The sequence below is a fragment of the Leucopleurus acutus genome, assembly GCF_964270905.1.
Source record: "Leucopleurus acutus genome assembly, chromosome: 8".
Lineage (NCBI taxonomy): Eukaryota > Metazoa > Chordata > Mammalia > Artiodactyla > Delphinidae > Leucopleurus > Leucopleurus acutus.
The window spans coordinates 57,978,215-58,000,520 of record NC_139151.1 but is presented as its reverse complement, the minus strand read 5'-3'; the positions used below and the strand labels follow the sequence as shown (position 1 = coordinate 58,000,520).

General features: G+C 37.0%; 1 protein-coding gene across 1 annotated transcript in view; it reads right to left on the bottom strand.

Annotated features, from left to right (window-relative positions):
* C2CD3 (C2 domain containing 3 centriole elongation regulator) overlaps positions 1 to 22,306 on the bottom strand; it is a 127,279-nt gene that overhangs the window by 103,823 nt on the left and 1,150 nt on the right. The window contains exons 2-7 of the mRNA XM_082845335.1: positions 20,400 to 20,669; positions 17,879 to 18,036; positions 11,691 to 11,914; positions 10,853 to 11,100; positions 1,206 to 1,338; positions 637 to 765 (exon numbers count right to left, since the gene is read on the bottom strand). Coding sequence (XP_082701461.1) covers positions 637 to 765; positions 1,206 to 1,338; positions 10,853 to 11,100; positions 11,691 to 11,914; positions 17,879 to 18,036; positions 20,400 to 20,669 — 1,162 coding nt within the window. The remainder of the gene's footprint in view (positions 1 to 636; positions 766 to 1,205; positions 1,339 to 10,852; positions 11,101 to 11,690; positions 11,915 to 17,878; positions 18,037 to 20,399; positions 20,670 to 22,306) is intronic.

The window sequence follows — 22,306 nt, the reverse complement described above, 5'->3', positions numbered from 1 at the left end:
TTTTTTGCAGTACACAGGCCTCTCACTGTCGTGGCCCCTCCCATCGTGGAGCACAGGCTCCGGATGCGCAGGCCCAGCGGTCATGGCTCACAGGCCTAGCCGCTCCGCAGCATGTGGGATCCTCCCAGACCGGGGCACAAACCCACGTCCCCTGCATTGGCAGGCGGACCCTCAACCACTGCGCCACCAGGGAAGCCCTAGGATTTTTTTACATACTAGATCATGTCATCTGTGAATAAAGATAGTTTTACTTCTTCCTTTCCAATTTGGAACCCTTATATATTTTTTTCCTGCCTAATTGTTCAGGCCACATAGGTAGTAAGAGACAGACCTCAAATTTCAACTTGTGTCTGTTTAAAATCCATGTTCTTTTCATTATAACCTGCTAGCTAACCTTGGTGTTGGGGAGAGAGATGAAAAATAAGAATGGAAAGGTAGATTGGAGACCATTCTGTAAGTGAAGCTAAGAATAAAAAGCTAAAGATTGGATTTTTATTTAGTAGGTAGTGAATAACCAAAGGGATGACTTGGTTATTCTAAGGAAGTGTTGCTTTAAGAAGAGAAATCTGTTAACAATGTACCCAGTGAATTGGAGGAATAATTTAAAAGGAAAGAAAGCTAGTTAAGAGCTCTTACCTGCCCAATAGCAGCTGTATGGCTCTGGTATCAGCTTTTGTGTCATGTTTCCAAAATGTATTCTCAGTTGGAGGGAGGAGGTGATCTTCAATGTGGTCTTTAAATTGATTCCTAGACAAGGCTTTGATTCTAAGGAATGAAAAAAAAATACTTTTTCAGTGGCTAACATATGGGAAAAATCTAAATCAGAATTAATTGAACATGGAATATTAACATACTTCAGCCTTCACCTTAAATATACATAAAACTTCACAATTTACAAAGCCCTTTCCTATATTAGAATCTCATTTCATTTATGTAAGAGAGGGAGGAGAGAATATACCCATTTTTTATATAAGCATGCTGGTTCAGAAAGAGTTAAGAATTTAGCCATTTACATATTTAGCAAGTGTCAGTGCTAGGTCTAGATTTTGGGTATCTTAGCTCCTAGTTTAGGCTTCTTTTCTACCACATTAAGAATTACTTGTTCAACATTTCCAAGATTATTCAGTCCATATCTTGACAAAAAACATATGCTAACAACTACCAAGAAATTAACTATTGGGGTTCACGTTTATCCAGTAACTTACTGTGTAGATGCTCTAAGAAAATCTTCATTCATAGAAGGATGAACTTCTTCCAACAACACGCTAGTATCTGGGCTTGATTTCATTGCAGAAATCACCATGGCATTACGCAGTTTATTGCCTTGTTCTAACAGAGCTGAAGAGGGCAAAACAAAACACAGAAAATCTAAAATCCAACAGAAATACTTGAAACATTTAGCACCTTTCCTTCTCTCACAGGACTTACCATAGTGTACTATAAATGCTTACTTGTCTGCCTTCCCCACTAGCTTGAGAATCCCTTGAGGACATTCACCTTACAAATGTTTACTGAGCTTCTATCACGTGGACCGTTTTAGATGTTGGCATTACAGCAGTGAATGAAGTCTCCATTATGTAGAGACTGACCGCCTTTACTGGAGTCATTATATACATGCATTGACTCTTCCAACTGGTGTTTGCACATAATAAATTTAGTAATAGCTACATAATATATTATTTTTGTATCTAGCTATCTTACTGAATTCTCTTATTTGTAACAGTTTTAATGTCATTATTATTTAAGGAACACTAACAACTATATCAGCTAAACTGTTAGAGGAGTCATAGTGATAATCTAGTCCAAATGTATACTTTTATGGATGAAGAAAAGAATACCAAAACATTTCTATGACTTGTCTAAGATCATACATCAGGTTAACAGAAAAGTCAGGATAAAGTCTTTAAACTTTCTGATAGGTAAAATTTCTCTCATCCCTAAGCAACAACAACAATTACAGAGGATAACATTTATTGAACCCTTACCACTTCCGGGGCACTACTCTAAGTATGTTATGTATAGGAACTCATTTAATCCTCCCAACAATCCTCTGAAATAGGTACTATCATTTCCTTCATTTTCCAGATGACAAAGCTGAGGCACAGAGGATATGTAACTTGCCCAAGTTATGCATGCAGTATAACCAGGATGACTCTACATCCTATGATTTAGCCACTATACATATATGACCCCACTTTTTCTTAGACTTCTTTTTAAAAGCTTAGGACCAGTGGTATTATTTCAAGGAACACTGGGAAGAATTATTATTTTCTTGAGGTTCCACAGTTGCTTAGGATGTAAGTAAGACTAGATACCAAATGCCTGTCCATCTTGGTCTAGAGTTTTATAGCTTCTAAAAATAAAGAAGACATGGCAGTCAGGCCAAGAAAATAATAAGCCAAACAGATCCATAAACATTCAACATTTGTTAGCATAAAGAGTTCAAAATATAGCTTAAAAACTCAAAACCCCAAACCCGAAATACCCTGAAATATTGTATGTTCAATGTGTTATGTGAAAGTATAAGTAAAAGAAAAATAAAGATCACCATCTGTGGTAGGCAGAATTCTACACTTGATCTTAGCCAAAAGGCCAAAAAGTGATGTAGGCAGAATTCTAAGATAGTTACCCCCAAATTTCCAGCCACTGGTATACAAATACCTTCTCCCAGTGATTCAGTCATCTAGGTATTGCCATAAAGGGATTTTACAGATGTAATTATGGTTCCAAATCAGTCTACCTCAAGACTGGGAGATTACCTTGGTGGTCCCAAACCTTTATAAAGCAGTTTTTTCTGGCTGTTTGCAGGATATGAACTCAAGAGATTTAAAGCATGAGAAGGATGTAATGTTTCATTGCTGTCTTGAAGATGGAGAGGACCACGTGGCAAGAAATGCATGTGGCCTTACGGCCTTTAGGAGCTGAGAGTGGACCCTGGCTGACCGCCAGCAAGGAAATGGGACCGCAGTCCTACTACTGCAAGGAACTGGATTCTGTCAATAAGAATGAACTTGGAAGTGAATTTTCCCTCAGAGCTTCCAGATGAGAATTTAGCTTGGCTGACACCTTGATTGTAGCCTATGATACCCTAAGCAGAAAACCCAACCATAACTTGCTGGACTTCAGATCCACAGAACTGTGACTAATAACTGGGTATTCTTTTAAGCCATTAAGTTTGTGGTTACTTGTTATGCAGCAATAGAAAACTAATATTCCCATTAATGCCACTACCCACAAATACTGATTAACATTTTGATATATTCTGGATAGGTTTTTTGTGTGTGTGTGTGTGGCTACGCTGGGTCTTCGTTGCTGTGCACGGGCTTTCTCTAGTTGCAGCGAGCGGGGGCTGCTCTTCGTTGTGGTGCACGGGCTTCTAATTGTGGTGGCTTCTCTGTGTGGAACACAGGCTCTAGGTGTGCAGGCTTCAGTAGCTGTGGCTCACAGGCTCTAGAGCGCAGGCTCAGTGGTTGTGGCGAACAGGCTTAACTGCTCCGCGGCATGTGGGATCTTCCCGGACCAGGGCTTGGACCTGTGTCCCCTGCATTGGCAGGCAGATTCTTAACCACTGCGCCACCAGGGAAGTCCCCCGGATAGTTTTTAATCTATGCATACATACATCTATATATGTATGTGTGTGTGTATATATATAAATTTTTTCTTTTGCAAAAATGGTATATTATGTATACAGTTTTTTTGAATTTTTATTTTTTTTATACAGCAGGTTCTTTATTAGTTATCTATTTTATACATATTAGTGTATACATGTCAATTCCAATCGCCCAATTCATCACACCACCACCCCCACTTTCCCCCCTTCGTGTCCATACGTTTGTTCTCTACATCTGTGTCTCTACTTCTGCCTTGCAAACCAGTTCATCTGTACCATTTTTCTAGATTCCACGTATATGCATTAATATATGATATTTGTTTTTCTCTTTCTGACTTACCTCACTCTGTATGACAGTCTCTAGGTCCCTCCACATCTCTACAAATGACCCAATTATGTATACTGTTTTATAACTGCTTTTTCACTTAATAATATGAATTAACTTTTTCTATGTAAATAATGGCTATATAAGTATGTATTTTTGTTTTTACTTATTTAAAAAAAAATCTCTTTGGGATTCAGTCAGAAAATGGCTGTCTTGTTTATTCAGTGAGAAAGGGTGAGGAAAACATGGTCTGCTAGCATTGAAAATTTGGTTAAGGAAGCTTGCTATGTGACAGGAAGCCCTCCTCCTTTTAGTTTCTAGTTAATACTTGGCTTAATTTGATATGGTTTAAAGTTCTTTAATGAGGTGGGCACACTCAATAAATGCTTTATGAATAAAGTAGTTAATGACAAGCAGTGTCAATAATAAATTTCATTTGATTTCAGGGCCATGTAGAAAAACAGTTTTTCTACTGATACCCAAAATGTCCCTAGAGATATTTGGTACTTGGTACTTTATAATTTAACCACACACAACTATATTTAATTCCTTAAACACAATACTTCCTTTGTGCTCTCAAAGTTCTGCGTATCTGATTCCATCAAAGAATTACCATGCAGTATTAAAATTGTCTATCTCACCCAAACAACTTTGAGACGAGAGATTGGCTTTTGTTGGTCTTTGTATGCTCGGTACCTAGTATATATCAGGAATTTGATTAAATGTTTCAATAAATACTTCCACTGTTGCATATATCATACAAAATTGTACTGTATCTGCTTTAGAGTCTGTTTCCTTTACTACAATGCATTCATTAAGTCAGGGACTATCTTATTTATCACTGTAACCCCAATACTCAAAACAATGGCTGACACAAAATAGGCACTCAAAAGATATCTGCTGAATTGAACTGAGCTTAAAGTTTTCATCCCTGCTAAATAAAATTTCCCTGGGAATAGTAATATTTTAAGAGTGACTTAATTAGTCATTAACATTTGAATAGGAATAGGTACTTAAGATACTTTACAATAGCAGGTTTTAAAAAAGAAATAAACATTGCAGACAACAAGTAGGACAAATCTGAGCAAGGGTGGTCTATTCATTGGCCTCCAAGTGGTTTCTTCCTTGAAACAGCCATTCTTAGAATAGTTTCTCTAAAGTCTAAGGCATGGCAACAATACCACCTTAACTCCCCTTCTTAAGAGGAAGCTGGTTCCACACTAAAAGAGCTGTCATGGCATCTTCCTGCACCTCAACTCAATAATTATTTTTTTAACACAAGGGAAGGGCACTTAGCTGAGTTCATGACAAATGTTTCCCTTGTTTATTTCCTACATGCCATGGGCACAGCCCCTGCTAAACAGGGAGGTACACAGCATTTGGGTTTTGTTCCTACTCCTTGTTATCTATTCTAAACCCCAACTCTTAACAAACATATGGTTATCAGTGGGGGAAGGATAGGGAGAAGGGAGAGTTAGGGAGTTTGGGATTGAAATGTACACACTGCTATATTTAAAATGGGTAACTAACAAGGATCTACTGTATAGCACAGGGAACTCTGCTCAATGTTATGTGGCAGCCTGGATGGGAGGTGAGTTTGGGGGAGAATGGATACATGTATACGTATGGCTGAGTTCCTTTGCTGTGCACCCGAAACTATCACAACATTGTTAATTGGCTATATTCCAATATAAAATAAAAAGTTAAAAACAAGAAAACCGCCCACTCTTATAAGCAGGATGTGTAGTGTTTCATAAATTCTAGCTCGATGACTAATTCAGCTCTGTCCCCCCCCTTACTGGTATGATGTCAGTATAATAAAGACCAGGAAGATAATTAGGTTTATGTATTTGTTATAAACCTCCATGACTAGCTTTAGACCTACTTACTAAAATGACCCACTTAATCTTAGTGCTCCACGGTCTTGTGGTTGGAAGGGATCTTTAAAGATCACATCTGTCTACTTGATGATTTAATCCCATCTGTAAGAGTCCCATGACAAGGTTGTCCAGCCCATACTTGACGATTCCCAGTGATACAGAATTCACTATCTCTTGACGCTATCCCTTCCCACTTTTGCAAGGAAGAACTATTAACCCAGACTGAGTCACAATCTGTCTTGTTTTATCTTTAAACCCAAAGATCCTAGTACATCTTATGGAAGAAATTTGCACATTGGCAGCCCATGGGTTGCACCTGGCATATTTTATTTGGCTTGAACAGTTGGCCAGCATAGTCTTGATTTTTAAAAAAAGCAGGCCTAGGTAAACAAGGAACCTACAGTAGGATGAAGCAAAGGACTTTGCTGTACAGTTTAAGATAATGATGAACTGGAGCTGAGAAGCAGCTGTCCCGTTTGATAGGGCAGAAGCTCCCTAACTGTGAGCCTGTGTCTTCATTTTAAAATGGGGATAACAATCCCAACCTCACTTGGTTTTTGTGTATAAGGCACTTGGCATAGTAGGTAGCACATAATGAACGGTAAGTAAATGGTACCTGTTTTCTTGAGGCTAAATATCTCTTGGTGGTCCCTTCCCCAGTCTAGGTACTCTCCTTAGAAGGAACTCATCTTCTATAGATCTTTAATATTAACTTCTTAAAGAAGACTTCCTTTGGAACTTCCCTGGTGACACAGTGGTTAAGAATCTGCCTGCCAATGCAGGGGACACAGGATTGAGCCCTGGTCTGGGAAGATCCCATATACCGCGGGGCAACTAAGCCCATGCGCTGCAACTACTGAGCCTGTGCTCTAGATCCCGTGAGGCACAACTACTGAGCCCATGTGCCACAACTACTGAAGCCTGTGAACCTAGAGGCTGTGCTCTGAAACAACAGAAGCCAATGCAATGAGAAGCCCACGCACTGCAACGAAGAGTAGTCCCCCGCTCGCCGCAACTGGAGAAAGCCGACACACAGCAACGAACACCCAATGCAGCAAGAACAACAACAACAAAAAAAGTTAAAAAAAATTAAAAACTCCCATTTACCATTGCAACAAAAAGAATAAAATATCTAGGAATAAACCTACCTGAGGAGACAAAAGGCCTGTATGCAGAAAATTATAAGACACTGATGAAAGAGATTAAAGATGACACAAATAGATGGAGAGATATACCATGTTCTTGGATTGGAAGAATCAACATTGTGAAAATGACTATATTACCAAAAGCAATCTACAGATTCAATGCAATCCCTATCAAACTACCACTGGCATTTTTCACAGAACTAGAACAAAAAATTTCACAATTTGTATGGAAACACAAAAGACCCCAAATAGCCAAAGCAATCTTGAGAAAGAAAAACGGAGCTGGAGGAATCAGGCTCCCTGACTTCAGACTACACCACAAAGCTACAGTCATCAAGACAGTATGGTACTGACACACACAAAAAAATAGATCAATGGAACAAGACAGAAAGCCCAGAGATAAACCCATGCACATATGGTCACCTTATCTTTGATAAAGGAGGCAAGACTATACAGTGGAGAAAAGACTGCCTCTTCAATAAGTGGTGCTGGGAAAACTGGACAGCTACATGTAAAAGAATGAAATTAGAACACTCCCTAACACCATACACAAAAATAAACTCAAAATGGATTAAAGACCTAAATGTAAGGCCAGACACTATAAAACTCATAGAGAAAAACACAGGCAGAACACTCTTTGACATAAATCACAGCAAGATCCTTTTTGACCCACCTCCTAGAGAAATGGAAATAAAAACAAAAATAAACAAATGGGACCTAATGAAACTTCAAAGCTTTTGCACAGCAAAGGAAATAATAAACAAGATGAAAAGACTACCCTCAGAATGGGAGAAAATATTTGCAAATGAAGAAATTGACAAAGAATTAATCTCCAAAATTTACAAGCAGCTCATGCAGTTTAGTATCAAAAAAACAAACAACCCAATCCAAAAATGGGCAGAAGACCTAAACAGACATTTCTCCAAAGAAGATATACAGATTGCCAACAAACACATGAAAGCATGCTCAACATCATTAATCATTAGAGAAATGCAAATCAAAACTACAATGAGATATCATCTCATACCGGTCAGAATGGCCATCATCAAAAAAATCTACAAACAATAAATGCTGGAGAGGGTGTGGAGAAAAGGGAACACTCTTGCACTGTTGGTAGGAATGTAAATTGATACAGCCACTATGGAGAACAGTATGGAGGTTCCTTAAAAAACTAATAATAGAACTACCATACGACCCAGCAGTCCCACTACTGGGCATATACCCTGAGAAAACCATAATTCAAAAAGAGTCATGTACCACAATGTTCACTGCAGCTCTATTTACAATAGCCAGGACATGGAAGCAACCTAGTGTCCATTGACAGATGAATGGATAAAGAAGATGTGGCACATATACACAATGGAATATTACTCAGCCATAAAAAGAAACAAAATTGAGTTACTTGTAGTGAGGTGGATGGACATAGAGTCTGTCATACAGAGTGAAGTAAGTCAGAAAGAGAAAAACAAATACTATATGCTAACACATATATATGGAATCTAAAAAAAAAAAGGTCATGAAGAACCTAGGGGCAAGACGGGAATAAAGACACAGACCTACTAGATAATGGACTTGAGGACACGGGGAGGGGGAAGGGTAAGATGGCACAAAGTGAGAGAGTGGCATGGACATATATACACTATCAAACGTAAAATAGATAGCTAGTGGGAAGCAGCCGCATAGCACAGGGAGATCAGCTTGGTGCTTTGTGACCACCTAGAGGGGTGGGATAGGGAGGGTGGGAGGGAGGGAGACGCAAGAGGGAAGAGATATGGGGACATATGTATATGTATAACTGATTCACTTTGTTATAAAGCAGAAACTAACACACAATTGTAAAGTAATTATACTCCAATAAAGATTTTTTTAAAAAAAGAACTCTAAGTCAAAAGCAAAAAAATAAAAAAAACTTATAAAAATAAAAAAAATTAAAAAAGAAAGAAGCCTTCCTTTGCCAACATACATAAAACAGCATTCTATCCTCTCTTCTTCCTTGCTTCATTTTTTTCCCATTGCCATTATCACTATCTAACACCACATACTTACTTATTTATCTAATTTATCATTGGTATTCCTACTAGAATATAAGATCCGTAGGGGAGGATTTTGTGCCTTTTTAAAAAATAAATTTAAATTGCTATATTCTTAACACCTCGAAGACTGCCAGACATTTAGTAAGTGCTGAATAAATAACTGCTTAATGAGTAAACAAATATTTTATCAAAGTCTGCTGCCCAGGTCTACACAAAATACTCCAGGTGTGAGAATGACAAGTGCTGAGTATAGTCAGGCAATTTTCTTTCTTGTTAATGTAGCCTAGGGTTGCATTAAAGTCTAAAATTAATATAGGGACTTCTCTGGTGGTGCAGTGGTTAAGAATCTGCCTGCCAATGCAGGGGACACGGGTTTGACTCCTGGTCCGGGAAGATCCCACATGCCGTGGAGCAACTAAACCTGTGCACCACAACTACTGAGCCTGCACTCTAGAGCATGCCATCTACAACTACTGAAGCCCATGCGCCTAGAGCCCGCGCTCCGCAACAAGAGAAGCCACTGCAATGAGAAGACTGCGCACCACAATGAAGAGCAGCCCCCGCTCACCACGACTAGAGAAAGCCCATGCGCAACAACGAAGACCCAATGCATGCAAAAACAAAAAAGTAAAAGAATAAATAAAAAAAATAAAATTAACGTACCATAATCAGAGTATATTTTTTAAACTAGGGGATCATAGACATTTTAGTTGAAAAAATATTAACACAATGTCTTTCTTCATTAAAAAAAATCCTTACTAATGTAAATTTTGTATCCATGTAGTTTTTTTTTTGGTCTTTAAACTAGAATTTATTGGTATACAAAACTCCATTTCATAGATAAAGTGGCACATCTTTGCAGCTTCTATTGCACCAAGTATTGAAGATTAAAAACACACAAAAAGAAACATTTGGTTTTGAAAACACTGCAAATAGCCAAGTACAGTACTTTGGTAAATAAAAAATAAAATGGTTCAGAGTAACACAATCTGAGGAAAGAAACATCCTGGAGGAAATGAACTATGGACAACAGACAATGGTCGCATTACCCCTGTTCAGCTCCACAGATAAGGCAAGACTTGCTTAGTCTATGGATCATGACCCCACAGAGGTCCAAGTAGTTTTAATTTAAAAGACTTTTCTACTAAAGCTGCAGATATTCTACTTTGGAAATTTTACTTGTGAGGATGGAGACAAATTTATGTCATGCTCTTGATGTCACAGAGATATATGGTTGACCATTACAGTGTAACATAAGGTACCAAAATTGCTTTTCATATAATACCACTACCTAAAATGAGGTAATACAACCTCTTTCCTATTTCCTTTTTAAATTTCAGTGTAAGCCCTTACACAGGTAAACCGACTCCTTTCTACTTCTGTTTGGCTGTCAGTCATATTTAATACCCAGGCGTAAGATCAGCAGTTTCTGTGCACTGAATGTTCCCACTGAAAACAACAGTTTTCAGAATATGAAACAAGTTTAGTACTAGTCTCTGAACAATGGTATAAGTAAATTCTGATGATGAGACAAAAATCTTATTTGCTTTGAATTATCTCGAAAAAAATCAGGACTAATATTTTTCTATGATAAAGGCTTTCCTCCCATACCCAGGTTCACTTTAAATGGTTCCTTCCCTAAACTTAAAATTATAAGTGCCCAGTAATTATTTAGAAGAAACTCAGTGGTTTAATAGAGTTGCCCTTAAAAGGTTAGAAATTCTGGACTCTAGTAAGATATTCACTTGCATTTGGCTATTTAGTTCAAACAGAAGTCTTGGTTCTCTTTGTAGGTTGCCTAATGAGCAGACTAATCCCAATAAATATAGCTTAGTCTCAGTTCACAAATATATACATACCTAAAAGAAGGTTCTTGGTAGGAGGGTTGTTTGAAGAAAGAATGCATGAGTCACTGTGACTCTTGGCAACTGTCCTAATTTGAGGCCGCAATTCAGAACTGTTGAGAAGGGACATCTGCTTCTGTGGGGCTTTGCCTTTCAGAGTCATAGACTCTAAACTCTGTCCTGAATTAAGATGGTGCCGTAGTCCAAAGAAAGAGTCCTTTATTGTATCAGAGTTCTCTGCAAAGTACAAGTGGTCCTTTCCCCTGTTTTAAAATAAAGGAGAACTTCAGCAGTATATTATCCATTATGGTAACATTCCACTTTGTCAGAGAAAGAAAGTGGATCAGTGGTATATAGCAGTGTAGCTCAGGCTTTGTAAATATGTTTTTCATTTCCCAAATTAAATAAATAATAGATGTTTTACCTATCATTGTATGGTTTGGCTAAAGTGAGACAATGAAATAAAGAGCTCAGTGCTGAGCCTGACACAAAGCAAACGTCTGATAATTATTTAAAATCAAAATCTTCATTCCATTTCACAAAACACTGCCTTTTCCCTCTTTCCCTTCATGTACACCTATCATGGCATCTCTATGTGACTTAGACATACTTACTTATCTGTATATTGGCCTCCTCACTAGATTGTGAGCAATGTTCAAAAATAGCAATTGTGTCTTATCAATTTCTATGCCCAGCAACTGGTACTGGACCAGAAACATATTGAGCACTTAATACTTATTTGCTGAATGAATGACTACCTTTAACCTTCTACACAACCACAAATGAAAGACCGAAATTATGAGTACACTGGGAGTTAGCAGACAGTCTGACTGGTATTAGGTGTGGTAATTACCTTGGAGTGGTTGACCTACTGCTGTTGGCTGCTAACTCTTTTCCATCAATTTTGGTGGTAGGGATCCTCTGAGGCCTTGAAGGAACCAGAAACTGAGTATTGCCTGCTTCAGTATATTCTCTGAATCCTTGTTCAGATAAAAGCACATTTTCTGTCATGTCAGTGGTAGGAAGAGGAGTGTAGCTGTCAAAAGTTTCTGACAAAGGCTCCAGGGCAAGTGAGACCTGAAAGGGACATGTAATGTATCAGAAGTCTTTTTTTTTTTTTTATAGCATTGATTAATTTTAAGACTCTCTAATATAAATTAATGGCCCCTTATAGGATCTAGTTCAAATTCCTGCCTACCTCAGAAGCCTCATCTCTCACTGTGTTCCTCTCCTCCATCTCTCTCTCCTGGATATACCAATTACTTAGAGTTTTCTAAATGTACCTTATATTTCATTCCCTTATGCCTTCATGTGCAAATTTCCTCCAGCATTACTTCCTCTGTGAAAACTTCTTTGTGTCCAGGCAGAGATGTTATGGCCACTCCTTTTTTCATGTTTCTACTTACTTTGTATCTATCCATTAATATAACCACTATTTATTGAACACTTCACAATAGGCCAGAAAGTGTGCTATGTTCCTCACACAGAGAAGCTGATGTGATGATATAACTGTCAGGAAAGTATATTATCCTAATTTGAAGATTAAAAAAAAAAGCAGAGGCTTAAAGGAGGTATTTGTACTTCCAGTTTATTTGTTATCCTGATCAGATTATGAATTCCTTGAAGGCATGAACTGTCTTATTCATTTTTCTGTAGACTAATCAGTGTAAGTATACACTTAGTGTACAAGTATGCATAATAATGACTAATGGTCTGAAAATAAAAGAATGACATAGCACCTGTTGCATCCTTATTGCTAGCTATTTGAGAAAAATAAGGCCCTAGTTCTATGCTGGGGATGAGGCAGGGTGAAGAGGGAGGAACATTAAAATGAAAAGTAATTACGTGAAGTTTCCTTTATCGTCCAACTCCTCTGAATTCAGGCACTCTACTAAAATGCTTTCCAGGTCTCTGAAAAGCCCAATGGAGAAAAGCCTACTGTAGGAATAAAAAATAAAACAGAGCCTAAAGCAAAACTTTAGAGAAGAAATTGAAGAATGTACTCCAAAAGAAAAGAAGAGCAGTGTGGAAAGTTCAGTTACAATGACACAGACAGCAGAAGGAATTGTTCAAGTAGCCAAAGAGAGTCACATAATGATGAATGGCCTAAGACAAAAATGAAAGATTGCAGTTAAATATTTTAAGAAGTCTCTGGGAAGGTCAATGGAATAATCTATGTGGAGAAACTGCCAAGGCATAGACTCAATAAACACACTTGAGTCTTGATGAGGAGAATTTTGTTCATGAACTAGGTAGCATAAAGTCCTTTAAATCTATTCATCATTAAGATTTTCTACAAAGACAAATGACCGGAATGCAGTGGGATAAATACTTTGTGCAGCCACTGCTATAAGAGGATCACATAAAATCCTGGCTGCCCAAATATAAGTGTCAGAAAATCGTCCCTTGCCATTCATCACTTGCCAAAAGACTGCCACTTTATTCTAGAAACAAAGGAGACACTGAGAATAAAGGCTGAGTCCCTGGCCTTAACAATAACCTGCTGGCTGGCCAGAGTTTTGCTTTATCCCTAAGCAAATTGGAACTAGTCTCAAAACAACTCAAAGGCCTTTACTACCAGTGAGAAAGAAAAAGAAAGTCCAGTTACCCGCCACACCCACCTTACAATCAAAATATAGGTGCTGGCCTAACTCCTGTGTTCAATTAACAAATATTTGTTGATACTAGTTCAGTGCCAGGCTCTGTGCTACCTGCCTGGGGCAAAGAGATGAATAAAACATGGAACCTGACCCAAAGGATCAGAGTATCTTTTAGGGGAATTTAAAAAGAAGTAATTTTAATATAAAATGGGGAGTTCTGGGATTATCTACTACATTTATAACATCTGATATTGGAGAGAACATATTAGTATGTCTATTTTTCGGACTTATGCTAGTCAATATAGCATTTTAAAAGATTTCAAAATTATTTAACAGTGATTAAGAAAACAGATTTTATGTAAAAATTTGAATTTCTGGCTTCTCTTGAAAAATCAGAAGATCCAGCAATGCTGGGTTTCCATCCCATTGTGGCAAAAATTAGCTGGAGTAGACTAGTGGCTTTAGTCAGGGTATGTGCTCCAGTTTGCAAAGTCCCCAGCCATGTCCCAACAAGAGGTAGAGGGACAACTTCTGTTTATCATCACATTTGATCTGTTACATTAAAAAAAAAATTATTTAACACAGTAAAATGGACATTTTTGTAAATATACACTTCTATGAATTGTAATCTATGTTTAGATCCATGTAACCACCACCATAATTAAGGTATGGAACACTTCCATCACCCCCCAAAAACTCCCTTTGTAGTCATGCCCTCTTCTCACCTCTAACCTCTAGCAACAGTTGAATTTGATAAAATTCAATACTCATTTATGATCAAATCTCTCAGAAAACTTGAACTTTCTCAATGATAAAGGGCATCTATGAAAAACCTGCATCTAACACCATATTTAATAGTGAAAAGACCAAATGCTTTCCTCCCAAGAACAAGAACAAGGCAAGGATACCTGCCTGGTTTCATCCAAGACAAATGGATGAAAATTGTGTAATGGAACACAACTCTGCAAAAGGGAATTATTGATACACAAAGTAATATGGATGAATCTCTAAACCTGGTTTCTTTCCATTATTCTATTAATATTTCTTTTTTTTTCCTATTAACATTTCTTAACCTAGTTGACGAGCCAATGGGTGTTCACAGTATGGTTATTTTTATATCTTATACATCTAAGATATTCTTTTGCATATCTATCTCTATTTAATAAAAAAAAATTAAATGAAATAAAACATGTAGTGCCTAATATGTGGTAGGCATGCATATAATAAGTGTTGCTAATGGGAATTCCCTGACGGTCGAGTGGTTAGGACTCCGTGCTCTCACTGCCAAGGGCCTGGGGTTCAATCCCTGGTCGGGGAACTAAGATCCCACAAGCAATGCGGTGTGGCCAAAAAAATAAATGTTGCTAAAAAAGTTATCAGCATGAATTCCTTCAATGTTATCCATCTCAAAATGTTTCTCCTCTTTCCCTCCTTGTTATAATTCCTCCATTCCAAAGTTTACCACTATCAGTTGTGTTCTTAATAGAAACTCATTCCCATCTAATTCTCTCCAAGACCTTACTTGCTCAATTATCCTCTTTTATTTTCAATATCTTTCTTCACTTGCTTTTCTCTTGGTCTACAAAACAAATCAGGTCTCCTATACTCTAAAAACGGCTCAGCAAATTCATTCTGTAAAGGGGCAGAGGGTAAATAATTTAGGCTTTATTGCACATTCTTCTTTTTTTAAATGACCCTTTAAACATATAAAAACCATTTTTAGTTAGAAGGCCAGATTTAGTCCACTGGGCAAAGTTTGCCAACTCCTCTTCTAAAGTAGCAACAAACTTCTCAATTCTGTTGCCCACTATCAATACTTTCCTCTCCAATTCAAGTAAATTTGGCATGTCCCTGTCATGTGCCTAAGTACCATGTTAAGTGCTTCCATATTTTTTTCATGTCATTTAATCCCTACAACAATGCCGTACGGTAAAAGTTATTGTCTTCATTTTATAAAATAGGATACTGAAGCTCAGAGAGTACAAATGAACACCAGAAATGTTTTCATAACCAGTTTTTCCATGTCCAAGTCTTGTGCTATTTCCATTAGGTCACACTACATCTCCCTCTCTTTGCTGCCATTTATGTGGGAAACAGAGAGAAATCTCTAACTGTTATTTCTACTTCTTCACTGTAATTACTACTTATTTACTTATTCCATAATCTTTCAAAATCTTACCTCTGTCTCCAAGGCTCTATTAAAACAATTCTCTAAAGAACCCAATGACATTTAAATAAAAAACATACAAGTATTATTTTATCAACTGACATTTAAATAAGGGAGGAAAAAAGATGCACCACCTTAGAAAACAGTCCAGTAGTTCCTCAAGGTTAAACATACTTACCATATGACCACAATTCTACGCCTACAAAAAACTTGTATGCAAATGTTCATAGCAGCATTATTCATAAAAGTCAGAAAGTGGAAACAATCCAAATGTCCATCAACTGAAGAATGGATAAACAACATGTGCTATAATATATCCATACAATGGAATATTATTTAGCTATAATAAGGAATAAAGTACTGATTCATGCTACATGGATGAACCTTGAAAACATTATGCCAAGTGAAAGAAGCCAGATACAAAAGGTCACATATTATACTACATCATTTATTTGAAATGTCCAGAATAGGCAATATATAGAGACAGAAGGTAGATTAGTGGTTGCCAGGGGTTGGGGAAAGGTACAAAGGGGAATGACTACTAATGGGTATAGTGTTTCTTCTTGGGGTGATAAAATGCTCTGGAATTAGATAATCGTGATGGTTGTACAATCTTGTGAATACACTAAAAACTACTGAACTGTATACTTTAAAAGGGTGAATTTTATGGCATATGAATTATATCTCATTTTTTTATATAGGGAAAAAACCTACCTAGAATTCTACACTCCAACTGTTTCTATTTTCCCTTGTTTTTTCTTCCCCAGTCATTAATCATATGCATATATGTGGGTATAATTTTAATTCTCTTTTGTCATCAATCCAAAATAATTTTCCATGTTGCTACACAATCATAACTATATAATTTTATCTTTTATGGAAACAAAATATTCCACTAATAGATGATTTAAATATCATTGAATGAACTGTTTTCATTTTTTCAATATTAAAAGTGCATTTCCATAACCAGTCTAAAGCATATAACTTTCCTCTCTTTTTATGGTATTTCCTTAATATAAGACCCCAGGGTAAATGATATATGCTAATTATTATGGCTCTTGAAACATAATGCCAAACTGTTTTTGCAGGTCTGATGCAAATCTGTACCATTATCAGAAAAGGAGGAGTAAACCAGTCCCATTTTACCATGAAGTTACCACCATAAGGTGTCACTATCTTTCAATATATTATAAATAAAAATATGATAAATAGAATATAGAAAATGTTCAGTTCTTTTACTTAGTTAAATCTATTTCTGAACTTTATTCTCTTCCTTTGACAATTATGTGCTTGTGGTTTTATAATAGGTTCTTACATCTGGTAATGTTATATGTTCTTTCCTCATCTTTTTTGAACTGTTTTCTTAAATACCTGCTTAAATTTCTATACATATTTTAGAATACATTTGACAAGGTATAAATTTCTCAAGGATTTGAATATTCAGAATTCTCTAGGAAGAACTCCCAGAGTCTCCCTCAGAAAGAGACCCTTCTATGTTCTTTCCCACCATCCTGTACATATCTATAGTATATGTGTATCAATATCACACTGCATTCTACTCGTTACTCTCTTCTATTTCCTCCTACCTGACTTTGGAAAACTAACTGAAAGGCCCATCTCTTATCTTTGTATCTTAAGTTAGTGGCACATAACAGCATATCAAAAAAATGTAGGCTGAATCAATGAATGAACAATCAACAACTGGTTATGCACTTCTAATACTGAAAAAATGAAAACAGTTTATTCAACAATATTAAAATCGTAGTCTGTTGACTCATTTAAGATACCACTTAAATGAGTCAAACAAGCCATTACTGCTTGGCACTATGTTAGAAGCTGTGGGAAAAACAAAGAAAGTAGAAAACACTGTCCTCTCTCCCAGGGAATCTAGAAACTAAAAGGAAGGGAAATTAAAGGGAAACTACAAATACAAAATTTTGGAGACTATGTAGGATTATAACTGAACAATGATTATGTAATTCATGTTATTCTAAATTTAATAAAGAGTACATTTATTAATAAATAAAGAGAAGAATGAGTGCAGTAGGAGCTGCGAAGGTCTCTTGGAACTTGAGATGGGCAGCAAAGAACTAAGAGGATATGGATAAGTGGGAAATAAGTACATGACAGTCTGGGTAAAAACATGAACAAAAGCATGAAGTGGGAATTTGCATGGTATGTGGGAGTCACGTACCTACCCATTCTACAAACAGACTCAACTATTTGTGCCCCCAAAGTTTTATTCTATGTAGCAGAGAATTATACTATTTTTACCTGGAGTTCTCCAAGTTTCTTAGATGTTGGTGAAACAATGGTAAAAAATCCATTGATGTGATGGGTTGGAGAAAGCTGGGCTAGTCCACTGATCTGAACTCTACCAACCGGAAGATGTTCAAGTTTGGTGATTACTTCCAGCACCAGCACAGCCATATCTAATCAGAAACAATTACAACATAGGCAGACATTTTTCATTTACGTTTTTTTGGAAGTGGAAAGAGGAATATACATTACAAAATTTTTTTACTTAAAAAAATCATTTTATTTTCAAATAAACTATGCACTTACCATATCATTCAGGGGGTGGGGAAGAGTGAACCCAAGATCAAAAGAACAACAAAGTTTTAGAGAAGAGCAATGACAAATACCTCGAATGGAGAAAAAAATTACATAAAAATATTTAGAATATCAAGTATTTGATAAGGAAAATACCTTTGAGAGAGTATACATATATTTTTTACATATTTGGCAAGGACTCAGACTTTAGTTTTGAAATAAAAAAGCAACAATAAAAAAATTCTCAGTTTTAAAATTCTCACCATTTCTAGTTTTGAACTGGACAAAGGGCTTCTCTTGTATAGATGCATGGGTTGGTTCCTGCCTCTCAGGAGTATTTTACTGCTTATTTCTTAATAATATCTGGAACACTGAAAGGCTGAGAGCACTTAGAACTAAAGGGAATGGAAATAAACTCCTTAACTGTATTCGTCAATTGGTTGCTTAGACTTAACCCCTTCATGGTCCTAATTTACAGCAGGAGAAATAAAATGCATGCATATGCAATCTGAGATTATTTCAGGACAGTGTAACTTCTGAACATTTTCTTACCAAAGTTGAGAAAGTGGTTCATTTTCACCCTTTGTTCAATGCTGTAGTGAAAAGAGTATTGGGTTTACAATTAGAAGATTTGTGATTGTGTTGTGGCTCCAACATTCACAAGCTACTTCTGTGTAAGCCACAGCTGTCTATAAAATAGGCATCATAATACCTATATCATGGCTGTGTGAGGCATGGGAGTATTGCAAGTAAAACACATAGCACAGTATCCTTTTATATGGCAGCTGCTTAATGCTTGTTATATGACTTTAGGCAACTTACTTAACATATCACCGTCCCTGTCTTACCTAATCATGCAAGTTCTCTGAAAATTCTATGAGCTAATAGGTATAAAAGTGCTTTGCAGACTATAAAATAACGTGCATATATAGAATAAGGGAAATGTACCAACATTTGTTGGTTATTTACTAACAGCCAGGCTCACCCATGTCTCATTTCTTTTCTTTTCTTTTCTTTTTTTTTTTTTTTTTGCGGTACGCGGGCCTCTCACTGTTGTGGCCTCTCCCGTTGCGTAGCACAGGCTCCGGACGCGCAGGCTCAGCGGCCATGGCTCACGGGCCTAGCCGCTCCGTGGCATGTGGGACCTTCCCAGACCAGGGCACGAACCCGTGTCCCCTGCATCGGCAGGCAGACGCTCAACCACTGTGCCACCAGGGAAGCCCTCATTTATTTTCTTAATGAAATATCTATGTGTATCTTTTAAAAGTTCTTATCACTTTCTACCTACTATTGTAACTAAACTTCTTTGTGCATTTAGTTAGAATTAGACACCATTCTGATTAAATTTTTTGATTCATTTTTGTAATCTCCACAGTGTCTAGCACAACGTCTAGCACATGCTAAGTGTTCAATACATATTTTTTGAATAACTGAATTTTTTTTCTTTGTATTTTGATGTCTTCAAAATTTTCTTCTTGAAAGAATGCAAACTTAAGTTAATCTTTAATTCACTTCTGGCTCTCCGGTATTCTTAGCCCAACAATATTTACATGATAAATGCTTAATTTTTACTGACTTGAACTGAATTGATTTGATAAGTCTACCATCCAAAATGTGTTTATATGAAAACTTGACCTGAATAGAGAAATAACACAGTACATTTAGAATGCTTTCCTTTAACAGAAATGAAGGAATTTTAGCTCCTGGTTCCAGTAGAGGGATCCTCCCTTCTCTGAAAACCTGTACTATTAACTCACTAAATCACTCATTGGCATTTAGCATGTATTATCTTGTATCATATAAATTTTGTATCTATACCATCTTTCCTTGAGCATAATGTAAGTCCCAGAGTACAGACTACAGTTATTCCTTAAAGAAGCATGGTGTGGTGACAAGTGCATGAGTTTTGGTGTCAGAGAGAAGTGGGTTCAAATCCTAGTTTGGCCATTTGTCAACTATGTAACCTCATAGAGGATTCATTTTATTTCTCTGAACCTCAGTTTCATTGTCTATAAAACAGAGAAAATATCTATCTTGCAAGGTTATTAAGGATTAGAAATAATATGTATCAACTGGTAGCACATAGTATACTCTCAATAATGGTGGCTATTATAAAACCTCTTTGACTCCTCAATAATTAACAATGCCATAGATACTAAGTACACGATAATACCTATTGTTAACAACATAATCACATGCTTCTTATTAGGCCTACAGGTGAAACGATAAGACAAAAACATACCTGTTAGATAAGAGGTAAACTGCTTTGGACCACAGCGAATAGCATAACGTGTAGTTGTTCTCACAGCTTTTGGTTCGGTCTGCAATGTATCCCTGGGACAAAAGAGTGTTCCTTCTGATGTTTCTCCCCACCATCTCACTCGAACAAGTACACAAGCAGGAGGCTTTGTAATCTTCCATATGACTTTATTAACAGTAAGTTTCAGAAAGCAGCGTAGCTGGCCTTCAACCAGGGGTGGTAGGCTTGTAGATGGAGAAATGTCACTTAAACCTGTGGAGGAATCCAATAATACTAAGTCAAAATTTAGTCTAAATACAGAAAACATATAATCTGCTTTTTGAATGAAAACACACAAACATTTTCATCTCTACAGAGAGAAGGCTTATTCTATTTATTCTATTTTTTTGCAGTATGTGGGCCTCTCACTGTTGGGGCCTCTCCCGTTGCAGAGCACAGGCTCCGGACGTGCAGGCTCAGTAGTTGTGGCGCACAGGCTTAGTTGTTCCATGGCATGTGGGATCTTCCCAGACAGGGGCACGAACCCGCGTCCCCTGCATCGGCAGGCAGACTCTCAACCACTGCGCCACCAGAGAAGCTCTCTATTTATTCTAATACATGAGAAGTAACTAGCAAACCAGACCATAAAATAACCTATCTGGTCACTTAAGCCACCCTGACAACTAGTTAGTATTCAGGATTTGATTCAGGTTATTTTAAGTAAAGAACATACCAACTTAAGACATGCTAATACAAACTCCTCTTTAACTGAAAGATGTTAAATGAAAAATACAAATACAATGATAACAGTATACAGGTTTAAAAAAATCTATGAAGTAGTTGAAATTTTTCTTCCAAGTACTGTTGTTCTGATTATTTCAATGTCCACAGTTTTTAAGATACGTTATCTTTACCTAATTCTTACTTTAAAACCATCACTAAACATAAAACAGCAACAACTGTCAATCAGTTCTCAAATGAAGTCTACACTTTACAACTCAGCACTTCAAGAAAGACCACCTTAAACTGTGTCTTTTCTTCCTGCCGATATCACACAATGAGGACAGAAACTATCATCTTCAGATTATGCCATTATCTTTTAGCACAGTGCTGGGTTCATAATATTTTTGGCTTTTAGACAGATAATAAAATGTAAATGAGGCAATTCATCATGGCTTTCTATAAAGCTTTCCTTTAATGACCCTGATTGTCTTCTATTCACGGTATCTTCTAACCATGACTTAGAGGAGATTTAAGAAGCCATTCCAATATTACACACACCTTTCTATTCCTCTCACTTTTCCCTGGGGAGTGGTCATGCCTCACAAGAAAAAAATATACTGGAGTCTATCAGATCAGGAATTTATATAACTAATTCTTTGGATTTCTAAAGTGAACAGCCTCTCTGTTTTCTTTAGTGAAGAAAAGACCCACCATAATCTTTATGGATAACTAGTTTCAATATAAAAATTATACACAGGTGTGTACATGAGTATTACTGTATATGCATGTGGTATAATGAGGACATTCTTACGTTATTTCTATTTTGATTTTCCTCCTATCAACCAAATATGCTTGACTGGTTTGACATAGGCAGCACCAGCACTGAACACTTCCACACTTCTGTTTCATATCCTCCCTTCATTCCTGGAAGGAAAGGCATTGCCTCAAAACTGCCTTAGTTATCTTTAAACAGTTTGGATAAGGTTTATTCCCAGACTGCAACTTTAGTCCTCAATCCAATGGCCTAATGCACTATCACTACTCCTAATACCTCTTTGCCTATACTATAAAATGCAGTCACCCAGTTTTTTTGTTTTATTTTGAGGCAGCCCTGTAGAGATTCCATTTCATTTCATGATCTGCCCTGGGTTCCCAGGGTGACTGTTCTTGCTGCAGCTCACATTTCC